Source organism: Panthera pardus, unplaced genomic scaffold (assembly GCF_024362965.1).
Source record: "Panthera pardus isolate Hobbes unplaced genomic scaffold, ASM2436296v1 HiC_scaffold_3, whole genome shotgun sequence".
Taxonomy (NCBI): domain Eukaryota; kingdom Metazoa; phylum Chordata; class Mammalia; order Carnivora; family Felidae; genus Panthera; species Panthera pardus.
Window position 1 is genome coordinate 59441775 of NW_026526876.1, and position 15288 is coordinate 59457062.

At 37.2% G+C, this 15288-nt stretch overlaps 1 protein-coding gene across 11 annotated transcripts in view; it reads left to right on the plus strand.

The window, feature by feature from the left end:
- Window positions 1-15288, plus strand: part of NF1 (neurofibromin 1) — a 248005-nt gene that overhangs the window by 98411 nt on the left and 134306 nt on the right. For 10 of the 11 annotated variants that reach the window (XM_053892642.1, XM_053892646.1, XM_053892648.1 and 7 more), the window contains 6 exons: window positions 3838-3917; window positions 5925-6048; window positions 7420-7581; window positions 9073-9322; window positions 9863-9936; window positions 10179-10262. In XM_053892642.1, the coding sequence (XP_053748617.1) occupies window positions 3838-3917; window positions 5925-6048; window positions 7420-7581; window positions 9073-9322; window positions 9863-9936; window positions 10179-10262 (774 nt within the window). The remainder of the gene's footprint in view (window positions 1-3837; window positions 3918-5924; window positions 6049-7419; window positions 7582-9072; window positions 9323-9862; window positions 9937-10178; window positions 10263-15288) is intronic. The other variant, XM_053892643.1, reaches the window with a different exon arrangement.

The window sequence follows — 15288 nt, forward strand, 5'->3', positions numbered from 1 at the left end:
GGGTCTTATTTCTACATCCTTGCCAATACTTGTTATTGTCTGTGTTTTGGATTATAGCCATCCTAGTGGGTGTGAACAGAGTTGACTTTAAAAAAATTGTTTTTATGTTGATTGCTAAATATGGTTTTAATTTAAATCAATTTTATTGAGGTGTAATTTACATGTAATAAAATCATACAAGATTTAGAATATTTCTAGTTACCCTGGAAAGTTCTCATGTGTCTTATGATCCCTGTGCCAAAGACTACTGGTCTGATTTCTGTCATAGATCAGTTTTGCCAGTTGTGGAAGTTCATCTCAATGAAATCTTAGACTATATATTCCTTTTTGTCTGGCCTCTTTGACTCCCAAGTGTTTGAGATTTGTTCATGATATTACATGTGTTAGTTACTTCTTTTTTTTTTTAATTAAAAAAAAATTTTTGTATTGTTGGTAGGTATTCCGTTTGAGATGAAAGCAGTTTATTCACTTGTTAATGGCCAGTTAGGGTGAACATATCCATCATTGAGAGTTATCTTGTGCGTCTCAGTATTTCCTTCCTTCCTTCCTCCTCTTTTGTCCCTGTCTGCTCCCCTGCTTCCCTTGCAACCATTGATCTGCTTTCTGTTATAGGTTAATATGCATTTTATATACATGGAGTTATAAACTATATACTCTTTTTGTCTATCTTCTTTAACTCTGCATAGTCATCATAAATTCATCTGGGTTGCTGCATGTATCAATAGTCCCTTTAAAAAAAAAAAACACATTCCTTTTTATCACTATATAGTATTCCATTGTGTGGCCGTAGCATAATTTATTTATCCATTTACTTGTTGATATTTGTGTTGTTTCTAGTTTTGGGCTATTACAAATAAAACTTCTAGGAACATGTGTGTACAAATTTATGTGTAGGCATATGCTTTTATTTCTCTCTGGTGAATACCAAAGAGTGCAAAAATCTTACTCTGTGGTCTTTATGAGAGACACAGGTTAAGTATAAAGACACCAGAAGTTCGATAGTCCAAGGATAGGAAAATATGCTACACAAACAGAACTCAAGAAAGCTGGAGTAACATACAGAGTTTAAAGCAAGAAGCATTACTGGAGATAACATGGGACATCTCATGATTACCAAGGTGTCCAATCTATCCAGAATGTAAAACTATATGAATCTAAAAACAAAGCTTAAAAATATATAAAAATATATGGAGTAAAAGTAGAGATAGACAAATCTAGTTTTAGTCAGATGCTTGAGCACACTTTTCTCAATCTGATAGAATAAACAAGTCAAAAAGATAGTAAGGACGGAAGACTTGAACAACATAATTATCAGATACGAACTGTGTGACATACATTGAATGTGACACTCAGTAAATGCACTTTCTTTTCAAGTATGCATGGAACATTCAGTGTATCCTGAGCATAAAGTGTAAGTCTCAACAAATTCTAAACAATTGAAATCATTCAGAGTTTTTTGTGACTACAGTATAATTAACTTAGAAATCAATAATAAAAAGTTTTATGAAATATCAAATGACTGTGTTTTCATTCATACTCTGCCAGCAGGAATGTAAATTAGTACAACTACCATTAAAAATTGTTTTGCAGTATCTACAAAGTGAACATGTGATCTAGCAATCCTATATGCTTGCCAAAAGACACATACAAAAATATTAATGGCAGTATAATTTGTAACAGCCACCCCCCCCAAAAAAAAAACCTAGAAATACCTCAAATATATCTATATAGAACAGATAATTTTGGTTATATTCATTCCATTGATTACAACAATGAAAAGAGAATGGGCTACTATTGCTAAATGCAGAGCATGGATGAATCAGTATCACAAACATAATGTTCAGTGAGAACAGCCAAACACAAAAGGGAACATACTGTGTGATTCCCTTTATATAAATGACAAGCAGGCAAAGGTAATCTGTGGCAGTAGAAGTCAGAATGGTGACTCCCTTTGTTAAGGAGTAATGACTGAAGGGAACGTGCAAAGGGCTTCTAGGCACTGACAGTGTTGGTCTAGGTAATGGTTACATGGAGTATATACATTTGTAAAACTTCTTTGAGCATATATACACTTTAAGATTTCCTACTTTACCGTTTGTATTGTATGTTTTATGTTACCAAATATATTTTAGCATTCGTCGTTTCACTCATTGCTTGTATTTGTGTACGTTGCTGTTGGACCTACAAATAGGTACACGCTTGCATACTCCTTGGAAGGCTGTTTGACAGTATTTTGGCAGAAGGTGTGCAGATACTTAATTTTTGTCCAAATAATTCCATTCCTGTAATGTTTTTGTTTCATCCTCTGAATACAAGAGGAAGAAGCTACACATATGTGTATGCTTATTGCTGTAGCTTATAATAGGGCGCTAGGAGAACTCAAACTATGCGCTAGGGAGAGAGCAGGTCAGTCCTCAATGACACAATGGTAAATGGCTAAATATCCATTGAAATATGCCAATCACATGGCAACATGGTAAGATATTTATGAAATGTCAGACGAGTACACTATGTTTACAGCTTTGTTAGAATACATGTAGGGAATAAAATGGAAGGGAACACGATAGGGAAGCAATCATATTAAGGGGAAAAGGCTAACCCATTGTCTTTCATTACTTTAAAAAGTATTTCTTCAAACAAAAATATAGAGAATTGGCTACTTAAAGTGTCAGCAAACTATATTGTTTTTACACAATAAGTAACAATTGAATGTTAATTTGTGTGTTTTTTTTCTTGATATGAGAGGTATAAACTATATAATTTTTGAAGATTCTCACAATGAATTGAAGTTTTCATTATATATCTAAAAGTAATTACAATAAAACAGGATAATATAGGTCTGGTCCTGGTATAATTTATGTTTTGGAGTTACAAAGTCATCGAAGGTTAGACATTTATGTATCCTTTCCTAATGTAAGGCAGGTTTTCGAAGCAGATACCAGCGGTTTACACATTTGATTTGCTATTTTGAGAGAAGAAATCAGTTTTCATAATTTGTTCTGAACAGCATCTTATTGGAGTTTCAATAAAAGGCTTTAAAGGGGCTAAAGAATTACCAAATACACTGACCAAGGACTGAGAAGAATACACATAGCTCAGTGGGGTGCCTCTGGGGGATGCCACGTAGAATTGGAGTTGGGGCTGGTTCCAAGGAAGAGTCTAGGGTACACTTTGTACTATGATGGTTATCATTACTTCATAATGGTGTTTTTGTATATTAGCTGTATATTTTACGTGACTTCTTTAATTCTTGTTAATGTTCTGTAAGCCAAATTCCAACTTCAATTCTGTGGTCTATAGGAGTATGTAAGAATGAATAATCTGCTCTGAAATGTGAAGTCTGTTTTGCTTCCCCTGCCCTTGTTCTTTGGAAAATAATTGATCTTTTCTGTTCCAAAAGAATTTGCGGTGAGCAGAGTAACTTCTACTTTACCTTTCACCCTGGAAGTAAAATATTGTGTGTATTAATTTTGGTGAGCTCTCCTTACTTGGAGATTAACTTTTTGTTGTTCCACTGAGTTCTTTAACACTTATTGAAATGACTTAGTTTGTGTCTTAAAACAATTTTTATATGTGTATATTGCTCCTCTGAATTCGTCAGTCATTTAACTGGGTCTCTATATGCCATTTAAAGTAAGAATGATAGAATAAAATGATTTTATTCTACATATATTATTCCCTAGAGATTTGGGTTCTTTAGTCTTTTTCTTTTGCCTTTTACTGTGTGTTGAGGATGCAATTAAATAGCTCGATTTATTAGGATTTGTAAAATAAATATTCCAGTGTTACATTTACCAAAAAACTTTTGAGTAATTCTCTCTCTTTTTTAAAATTCAGGCTCTGCTGGTTCTTCATCAGTTAGATAGCATTGATTTGTGGAATCCTGATGCTCCTGTGGAAACATTTTGGGAAATTAGGTATATGTACTTTAACTTTTTAATTCAAGTTAAAGTTTTATTTTGCATTTATTTTTTGTCTTTCGATATTAACTCTGTAGTACTTGGTCTTTTGTGAAACTTTATAGAGGTTTTATGATCTTGTATTTTATTTGTCTTGAATTGTTAGATTCTTGTTTTAACTGTAAGAATTGTTGTCACAGCGATTTAGAAAGTAAATTTTTTATATATTTTTTTATTTTTTAATGTTTATTTATTATTGAGGGACAGAGAGACACAGAGCATGAGCAGGGGAGGGGTAGAGAGAGGGGGAGACACAAAATCTGAAGCAGGCTCCAGGCTCTGAGCTGTCAGCACAGAGCCCTTTGTGGGGCTCGAACTCACAAACTGCGAGATCACGACCTGAGCCAAAGTCAGTCACCTAACCAACTGAGCCACCCAGGTGCTCCAAGAAAGTAAAATTTAAAACATTGTGCTAAATATTATTACCCAACCATAAGTACTGTTACTTAGTGTTTTCTCTTATGTTCCAGATTTCCATGTAGTTACAACTGTGCATTAAATTGTTAGAAATATGAGCTTAGAGTGTTAAAATTATATGATGTTAATCATTTATTTCTCTTTTTAAAACTATGATCTTTCATAAATTTTCCATAATACCAATGATTTTGATAAGTGAATTAATAATGAACATCTGTTTAGGGGCACCTGGGTGGCTCAGTCAGTTCACCATCTGACTTCAGCTCAGGTCCTGATGTCACTGCTAGTGAGTTCGAGCCCCGTGTTTTGGGCTCGGTGCTGACAGCTCAGATTCTGTGTCTCCCTCTCTCTCTGCCCCTCCCCTGCCCACGTTCTGTCTCTGTCTCTGTCTCTCAGTCTCTCTCTTAGTCTCTCTCTCTCTCTCAAAAATATTTTTAAAAAATAAGGAACATCTGTTTAGAAGGTAAAAATATATACAGAATTTTATAATTTATTTCCTAGGTTGTATAAATTATTATCTTTTAAAGAGCACAAAGACAACACATTGAGAAAAATGGAAATGTGTAATCCTCAGGTGTATTTTGTCATTATCTCATCATAGAAGTGGGTGCACTGTCTTCCCTGGCAGCTGAGTTAAATCCTAGACACAGAGCAGTGATCTTGAATAGTAATGTAATGTGAACCACATACCTAATTTAAAATTTTCTGGGTTGCCGCATTACAGAGTGTAAAGGAAAGGTATTACTAATTTTAATAATATTTTTAAACCCAGCTTCTATTTCTAGAATATTATTCCAATATATAATCAATATAAAAATTATTGAGATGTCTTGCATTATTTTTTTCCGTCAAGTCTTCAAAATTTGGTTGTGTTTCACACTTACAGCACATCTCAGTTTGGGCAAGCCACATTTCAAGTGCCCATTAGTCACATGTGGCTGGCCGGTGGCTATAGTGTTGGACAATATGATGACTCTGGAGTGGGGATCAGCAAATTTTTTGTCTAAAAAGTCAGGTAGTAAATATCATAGGTTGGTGGACCAGATAGTCTCTGTCAGAACTATTCAGTTTCACTGTCGGAGCACGAAAGCGAAAGCCATAGACAGTATGTAAATGAATGGGTGTGGCCACGTTCCACTGAGACTTTATTTATGGAAAGCAAATAATGGACCGGATTTGGTCTACAGGCAGTTGTTTGCAGATCCCTGCTCTAGAGCACTGGGTTTACATACAGCCTATGCTGTGCACGTAGGCTGTCATTTCTTCTGAGTCTTCTGCAAAGATGAGATGCGTAGATGAAACACTTGGGAGTTTGGGGATTGGAGGATTTAGAGTTGCTTGCTTTTTTTTTTTTTAACATAATTTGTAGACCTCTTCCCTTTGATTATCGTGCTATTAACATTTTGAGAATCAATTTCTTTAAAACAAAATCCTAGCTTCTGTATATTTATATCCATTATGAGAGAATGTCATTCTTATGTACTGATTATACCTCTGTTAGGTTATTTATCGATGATACTGATAACCACAAACTTTATGCTATTGCAGCTCTCAAATGCTTTTTTACATCTGCAAGAAATTAACTAGCCATCAAATGCTTAGTAGCACAGAAATTCTCAAATGGTTGCGGGAAATTTTGATCTGCAGGAATAAATTTCTTCTTAAAAATAAGGTAAGCAAAGTGACATCTTTAAAATGGAAGCCTATTTTGGGGTAAATGGGAAGAGATTAAGAAAATGTATATTAGCCAAATTAAGTCCCACTTTAGCTTTTTCTGCCTACGGTGTCTTCAAAGGGAAATATGTGTGCAGAGGATAATGGCTGAGAAGTTAACATTTTAAAATTTGTTGAGTCTCTGTCCTTGAAGTTGCAATCTTGATAAATTCCATTTGAGTTCAACAGGACTCTATGGGGCAGGCCGAGGAGGAGTGGGGGCTGCTATAACCAAATTAGATTGAGAAACATATTCTATCTTGTCTCAAGTTTGTGCATAAGACTTGAATCTTATGGTTTAGGCTAGTCCAGTTATCTGTCAAGAAACTTAAGGAAAGAGGTTAAGGGTCTTTAAGTTTATTTACATTTCTGCCGTGACAATTTCACCTCTTCAAATATCTGAGTCCTCTCCCTTACGGTTGAGTGAAAAGTCTTGATTCTGAACTGTTAAAGTATGGGGACAAGATTTTAGGGAGTTAGAGAAGAGCTTTAAATTTCTTTTATCATAAAGTTTCTGTAGTCAGTTAAATTTTTTTTCTATTATGGTATAATTTTTGGAGTTCTTGATTCAATGAATTTTTATCTTTTTCTAGAACAATAACTCCAAGATATCTTAAACATATTATACTCATGTTTTTCAGTGTACCATGCAGCTTGTTAAATTTCTTTGTTTAGAAATGGGCTAATGGTGATTTAGGTTTTATACATGAGGGTTATCGTAGTGTGTTAATATAGTGGGATTTGGCATTATCCCAAAGATAAGGAACAAGATTAGACTTCAGGGTTTCATACCTTTGCCTATGGTATAATTCTCCAGAGTATAAGCATTAGTAATCCAGTAATAATCTGCAGTACTCTGGTCAGTAAAGTTGCAACAGGCTTGGCATATTTACCAGTGTTAATTACTGGTCCAAAGGAACTTCGTGTCAAAAGAGTCAACTTCCAATTATCCTGATATGGCACAGGGTAAAATCTTATGGGGAGAAAATTGTTGTCATTTGTAATTGACTGAGAAGTACCTTGTATTTTTCATATGGTAGATTTATGTTGTTGATGTTTAACTGTGCTCATGTTAGATCTAGAAATGTTAATTTGCATTTCTAGAACCTGTTGTTTCTGGTGATTTGAAGGGTGGAAGGCTGAGGAGCTTCAAAGACACTGAGCAAACATTATTCGTACTATTGGGTCTCTAGTGAATATTCTTCAAGGATTAGGAGTTGGGATGAGAAGTTTTCCAGGATAGTTGCAAACAGAAAGACAGCTCATATTATGTATTTAGTTTTCTTGATTATCAGTGCTTCAGAAAGGCTTACTTATTTCTTCTTTTTAGCAGGCAGATAGAAGTTCCTGTCACTTTCTCTTCCTTTACGGGGTAGGATGTGATGTTCCTTCGAGTGGAGCTACCAGTCAGATGTCCATGGATCATGAAGAATTAATACGTACTTGTACGCCTGGAGCCTCTCTTCGGAAGGGAAAAGGAAACTCATCCATGGTAAGCAGCTTCTTTTGTAGTTTTCCTGTATTATTATCATCTGTGCTGTATGTTTTTTCCTGAATGAACTTTGGTAAATTTCAACTAGATGATACAGTGTAGTAAAGAACTGCTTAGATTCTAGTTCGATCACTGATCTTTGTGGAACCTCAGGCAAGTTCCTAACAACCCTGTGACCCAGTTCATCAGCTTTAAAATGGGGATAACAACAATTTATGTCCCAGAAGTGTTGGAAGGATTAAATGAGATTGTGTGTAAACAGCACTTGATTGATTGACACTTATTGATAAGCTATAACTGAGAGCTACAATTATCATAAACCTCTACTGTACAAAGGACCATTCATATCCATTCATATCGCAGAAGTTTAAAAGTTGTACCACCTAACAAAAATACAAATTTACTGGAGATAAAGCATTGTGCTTGAAATAGATAAGTGTCTGTGTTTTTTGTGTTTGTGTGCATAATTCTTTTTAAAAATAAATCACAGTACAAGTGAAAATAGCAAATCATGACAAAAGAATGTCTCTTCCAGACCAAACCTGTTTTGTTTTGTTTTGTTTTGTTTTTTACTCTTAAAAACCTAAAAACACTATTTGTGGCATTTAGGATGCAGCTACGAATCTAGAGAGTACATTTCTTTAATCCTTATCAGTGGAGATGAGTGTCTGCTTTTTTCATGGGAAGGTCAGCAGCGTGTATTCACAGCCTTGTTGTAGGATTAGGTTAACTTCCCTAATCTTTGCCATATATAGCCTGCAGGAATCTTGATTATACTGATATTCCACAGAAGATCTTGCTGGTCCACTTGGCCATTGGCATTTTACTGTTAGACTTGAAAATCTAGAAGTACAGACCAAAGCTCTTTTATCCCTAATTTTCAGTATAACCTTCTGTTGAGGAAAAACAACAAGTAAGCAGTATAGTGTTTACTGCAGTCTATGTTGACTGCAGAATTTACATTCATTTTGTAAATGAGGATTCCTTTTGGGACTCTGTAACCCAGAATCAAGTATATCTTCTACAGCAACATTCGGTTCTTGTCCGTGCCCTTATTTTAGTCCTTGTTGCGGCGGACTTACTTTATTTCTTACTACTGGTGGGTAGATAGAATTTCTTACTACTTCCTTTGTCATTTATAATTGAGTTGGAAGTGCATTGCATTTTTCATTCAGTAGATTTATGCCATGGGTACTTTACTTGTGTTTGCGTTAGACTTCATCTATATTTCTAGGATCTAAAGTAAGGATAATACCTATTCGATTTGAAATTGGACAAATGGTAGCATTATGTTGGTCCAAATCATCTCATTTCTCATTCAGACAAGATGTTTAGGGGTTTGAAAATTCCTGTCATGGTTGCAGGGGAAAGCTTTTGCGTGTTCTTGAATGCACACATACACGGTACACAGTGTGTTGCATTGTTGGATTTGATAAATAAAATCACCTAACCTAAGTTGCAAACATAATGCCTCTCATCCCTGACTCCCAGGATAGTGCAGCAGGGTGCAGCGGCACACCGCCGATATGCCGACAGGCTCAGACCAAACTCGAAGTGGCCCTGTACATGTTTCTGTGGAGCCCTGACACTGAAGCTGTTCTGGTTGCCATGTCCTGCTTCCGCCACCTCTGTGAGGAGGCAGATATCCGGTGTGGGGTGGATGAAGTGTCGGTGCACAACTTCTTGCCCAACTATAACACATTCATGGAATTTGCCTCTGTCAGCAATATGATGTCAACAGGTAAGTGTGGATAATGTCCCCCCACCCCGCCACTCATTTTGCCTCGAGTCACACGACATCTGATTGTGCCAGGAATGTAGGAACTACTTGGTAAGCTTAGAGAGTTAATTCAAGAAGCTCACCTGAAATCCTTTTCTACATAAGATAGGGTGAAACTAAATAGCATTTGAAACAAATTGTTAACTTCTCACTGAGCTTTTCATACGCAGTACAATTGTTTAAAAACTGGCAGTATAAATTACTGTCAGTTTCAGATTGTGTAATTTACTGTGGCTGAACTGTATATGGTGAAGTTTTAAACACACTGGCCTATGTTTTGAGTAAATATAGGTGGGAATAGCTTATTTTATGCTGTGGATATTGTAGAGTCCAAGTTAAGTACCTTTCCTGTGAGGCTAGCAAAAGGCAGCATTCACCTTTATCATAGGAAGCATTCCTTCCACTCCTCCTACTCTGCCTTGGGGGTTTGGCCGGCCAGGCTCTCCCATGGCATTCAGCGCTCTAAGTGCAACGAGTTGATGTGCTGTTGTCTTTGCTTAGGAAGAGCAGCACTTCAGAAAAGAGTGATGGCACTACTCAGGCGCATCGAGCACCCTACTGCAGGAAACACGGAGGTATGTTCTTTGCAACAGAAACAGCTCCCCAGGCCCCACATGTTGTGTGCGTGTGTGTGTGTGTGTGTGTGTGTGTGTGTGTGTGAGACAAGGAATGGCTTTTGAAGCAGATCTAATTTATATGTGCATATTACATGTGGGATATTATACCTCTAGTATGCACCAAGTTTGAGACCTATCGCTGATTGATTTTTAGTCCTAAGTTTAAAATTGCTTTCAAGTGGTAATTGCTTTCATTTTAGGCTTGGGAAGATACACATGCAAAGTGGGAACAAGCCACAAAACTAATCCTCAACTATCCAAAAGCTAAAATGGAAGATGGCCAGGTGAGTTTGTGAAGTTGGTTTTTGTCTTTTAATTGATCTGCTAAACGTGTGTACTTCACTTCAGTAATCTTTGGAGTCACTCTTCGTATAACATATATATAGTTGTTGTAAGACTTATTTAGTGTTGGTTCATCTAAAACTGCACTATTATGGGGGTGCGTGGTGGCTCAGTTAAGTGTCTGACCTCGGCTCAGGTCACGACGTCATGGCTTATGAGTTCAGCCCCACGTCGGGCTCTGTGTGCTGACGGCTCAGAGCCTGGAGCCTGCTTCGGATTCTTTGTCTCCCTCTCTCTCTCTCTCTGTCGCTCCCCCACTTGCTCTCTCTCTCTCTCTCTCTCTCTCCCCCCCCAAAATAAATAAACATTAAAACTGCACTATTATGGTAGCCACTAGCCACATGTGGCTACTTACGTTTAAATGAAAATTTAAAGTAATTTAAATACAGTTAAAATTCAGTTTCTCGGTCTCACAGTAGCCACATTTCAAGGATTCATTAGCCAGATGTAGCAATTTGCTACTGTGTTGAACAGCACAGGTATAAAGTGTTTCCATCATTGCAGAAATATGGGGGAGCAGGAGCTAGAGATGATCTGTGGTAGAGACCCTTCCTTTACCCTCTTTCCTTCTCTTTTTCCATCAGAGTATTTCACAGAATTTTTAGGAAAGGGATGACAAAGTTAGATAAAATAAATTAAAATTGAAGCAATACATTTTACTATTTTGTTAGGTATTCTTTTTTTTCTTTAAGTTTATTTATTTTTGAGAGAGACAGAGACAGCATGAGTGGGGGAGGGGCAAAGAGAGAGGAAGAGAGAGGATCCCAAACAGGCTCCGCACTGTCAGCACACAGCCCACACTTGGCACACACTTGGCATAATGTTTGTAAGGTTTGGACTCATGGGAGTCCAAAGCTTTGTAAAAGAAGTTTCATATTCTGGGTTGGTTCTATCAGTCTATGACAAAAATATATTAGTGGCTCTTAAAAAATGTATATGGTAATCTAAGTTTGGACTTCTTTTTTTTCCCCTTTTCACATCCTTTTTTTAATTGGAATATAACACACATAAAAAACATGTATAAATCAAAGCAACAGTTCAGAATATTAGGAGATGAACATGCCTGTGGAACCAGCACCCACAACAAGAAAAAAAAATCCTTACTAGCACATGGGAAGCCTTTGTTGTGCCCCACTTCCAATCACTAAACAACCCAAGAGTAACCATTATCCTGACTACTAAATACAATAGCTTTCCTGTTTTAAGCTTTCTGTAAATGGAGTGCTGGAGATGTAGTCTTTTATATCTGGCTTCTGTCACTCAACAGTGTGAGAGTGACCTACACTGCTCTGGGCCATTGTCATTCGTTCACTGTTATTGCTGTATGTTATTTCGTTCAGCAGACAGTTCACAATTTAATTTTGCTTTCTATTCTCTTTGGACACTGGATAGCTATACAAAGACTATTGAGTTATTTTGACCCGTGCTGCTTTGAACATTCTTGAATGTGTCTTTTGGTAACTGTCTAGGTATATTTCTGTAAAGTACATACTTAACAGTGGAACTGCTGGGTAATAGGGTATGCAGATACACATATAGAGAATATAAATTGATACAACAAGTACTTAAAAAACACTTGTGGTTTCACAAGGGCTTTTAAAAGACAACATTTAAATTTTTTTTTTTAATGTTTACTTATTTTTGAGAGACAGAGATACAGAGCATGAGTGGGGAAGGGGCAGAGAGAGAGGGAGATACAGAATCCGAAGCAGGCTCCAGGCTCCGAGCTGTCAGCACAGAGCCCGACACGGGGCTTGAACCACAAACTGCCAGATCATGACCTGAGCCGAAATCAGATGCTTAACTGACTGAGCCACCCAGGCTCCCCATACAATTAACATTTTTTAAAATAATGTTTGTTTATTTTTGAGAGACAGCGTGTGTGCGCAGGGGAGGGGCAGAAAGAGAGGAAGACAGAATCCCAAGCTATTGCCACACTGTCAGCACAGAGCCCAATGCAAGGCTCAAACCCACAAGGTCAGATCATGACCTGAGCTGAAATCAAGAGTCAGACTCTTAACCAACTGAGGCACCCAGTCGCCCCAAGCAATTAACATTTTTAAAAAAACTGCTATAGGGGCGCCTTGGTGGCTCAATCGGTTGAGGTTCAACTTCAGCTCAGGTCATGATCTCGCGGTCTGTGAGTTCGAGACCCGCGTCGGGCTCTGGGCTGACAGCTCAGAGCCTGGAGCCTGCTTCATATTCTGGGTCTCCCTCTCTCTCTCTCTCTCTCTCTGCCCTCTCCCTCTCATGCTGTCTCTCCTGTCTCTCAAAAATAAATAAACACTAAAAAAAAAAAAAAAAAAATTAACAAAAAAAAAGATAAAAAAAACTGCTATAGCACCTCTGTAAATGATGAAACATTCAGCCATTAAAAGCATTCCTCTTACTGGAATTATTACTACATCGTATGTTAAATAACTGGAATTTAAATAAAAACTTGAAACAAAAATTAAAAAAAAATAAAAGCATTCCTTTTAAAGAGTATATGCATGGGGCATGTGGGTGGTTAAGTTGGTTAAGTGTCTGGCTCTTGATTTCAGCTCAGGTCATGCACGGTTCTTGGTATTGAGCCTTATGTGGGACTCTGCACTGACAGCTTGGAACCTACTTGGGATTCTCTCTTCTCACTCTCTCTCTGCCCCTCCCCTGCTCACACTCTCTTTCTCACAAAAAAACATAAAAAAAAAAAAAAAGAGTATATGCCAGACCGATTCACTAACTGATTCGTGATTGTCAAATTAGAGCTCTTTAAAGACCAAAAGCAGAAAATAAAACATTGTATATACTTTTTTCTAATTCAGTGAGGTAAAAAAAATATCTTGAAGTACTTAAATATTCAATGAAATTAGTTATATCAGGCCTTGGCAGAGGTAAGTTGAAAACGTTATACATGTATATATAATACATAATATATTAATATAAATAGATATAAATATGTATATAACATATAATTATACATATATGTATAATATATATAAATTACATGTCTATATACATATATGTATATATATAAATTTGTTTATTCATTTTGAGAGAGAGAGTGAGCTCAGGTGCATTCATGAGAGTGGGGTAGGGACAGAGAGAGAGAGAGAGAGAGAGAGAGAGAAGAGAAGAGAAGAGAAGAGAAGAGAAGAGAGAATCCCAAGCAGGCTCCGTGCTGTCAGTGCAGAGCCTGACACGGGGCTCAATCTCATGAACTGTGAGATCATGGCCTGAGCCGAAATCAAGAGTTGGACGCTTGACCGAGGAGCTACCCAGAGGCCCCTGCTGCAAACATTATATTAACATTACATATTCAATTAATAACTGAATTTACTATGCCAGAGAATGGAACGTTATCAAGGGAAACCTGAAATGTACTAGTGGAACAGAACTGAAATGTAAGAAACTTGTGGTAATCATTTGGACCCTATTAAATAAACAGTAGAATTCAAACTAGGAAAAAACACTTAACCTAATTCTTAATGTGCTGCAGAAGTCAAGACACAAAAGATCCGCCCAGAGAGAACAATGCCACTATCAAAATTTTTATATTTCAGCTTAACTTTAACTTGACTTATTTAGCTTTTTTTATATGTAATATGATGTAGTTCAAGAACATTTAACTGTAACTTGAAAACAGAATACTCACTACGATGTTCCCAGAGGCAAGAAGGGAATAAGCATTATTGTTTCTGTTGGAGGGAATCTAACCAAGACTGCCAAAAAGTGCGGTGAAAAGCAAGGCTGAGAGAGAAAATATGAACCCTGTGAGAGAAAAGTCTTTAAACCTATTATGAAAACTTCAGTTACTAAAACACAGGTTGATGATAGTACATTACATTCACCATACCTAGTCGATAAGAATATACAGAATGAGCTTTGACTGCCGTGTAAAAAATTCCTCTTTACCTGTTCTTGCCTAAATTTTCAAGGCAGCCTTCAATGAATCTCATTCAAATCTGTCTATAAGCCAACATACCAAGGAACAGAGAAGTTTCTCTGTTTCATTTCTTAATTCTTCAGAAAGATTAATTGAATCATATCGTGAACTGTATGCCACAATAAAGTGTTTCCAAGCAAACATTACCCAAACTAATGCCCGTTAGAGCATTATGTTGAATTGATGTTTTTGAACTAACTGCAGGTCCTTGGGTCCTTGACTAAGATGTTAATGGTAAATAGATGCTAAATTGGGAAGGTGATGTTGGAGATAAGATGTTCTACATGTGAATTAATCTGAACTAACTGCTCTTCACACCCAGATGCTTCATCACAATCAGCCATATTCTGATTTTGCACTGATCTGGATGCTACTGCATCTGACGTCAGCCGCACTTAGCATATCATCAGCAATATGCCCATCATGGTGGTAATAATGGTAGGGTGGTGGTGCTGTGGACCAATAAATTGCAGGCCATTAAAGGATCCATTCCCAGTAGCCCCCACTCCCCCAGAAAGTCCCCAGTGTGTGCAATACAAGATTCTTGAGATGCTTGTGCTATACGAATGGTGTTTATTTCCCCTGAAATACCATGCTCTGGATCTTGAGAGTGTGAACAGGCCTCTAGCATTTGTATTTGATTATCTACTGATGGCATTACTTAGTGTTAAAAACCAGGTCCTTTCCTGTTCCATTGCTTGTCCCACTTCTTTCTGATGGGCCTTGGGAGTCCCCTAAGCAAATGCCTGCTTGACTTTCTAACTTTCTGTTCTGAAGATCTGTACCACAACTGCTTTTAGGAGGATTGTGACCACGATCGTCATCTTCATCATCTTCTTTAAAGGGTTTCATATGTGCAGTGTCTTCTGGCTGTACCTCCCTGCTAGGGCTCCCAGCTGACTGGCTTGCATGGCTAGAATTCATCTCATTGCTAGATCCATCACTATGCCCACTACTGTTACCGGGACCAGTGCTTTCACCTTCACCGTTGTTGGCAGTTTCGTCAGAACTTCCCTGCACAGATTCCTCCGTGTCTGAAAGTC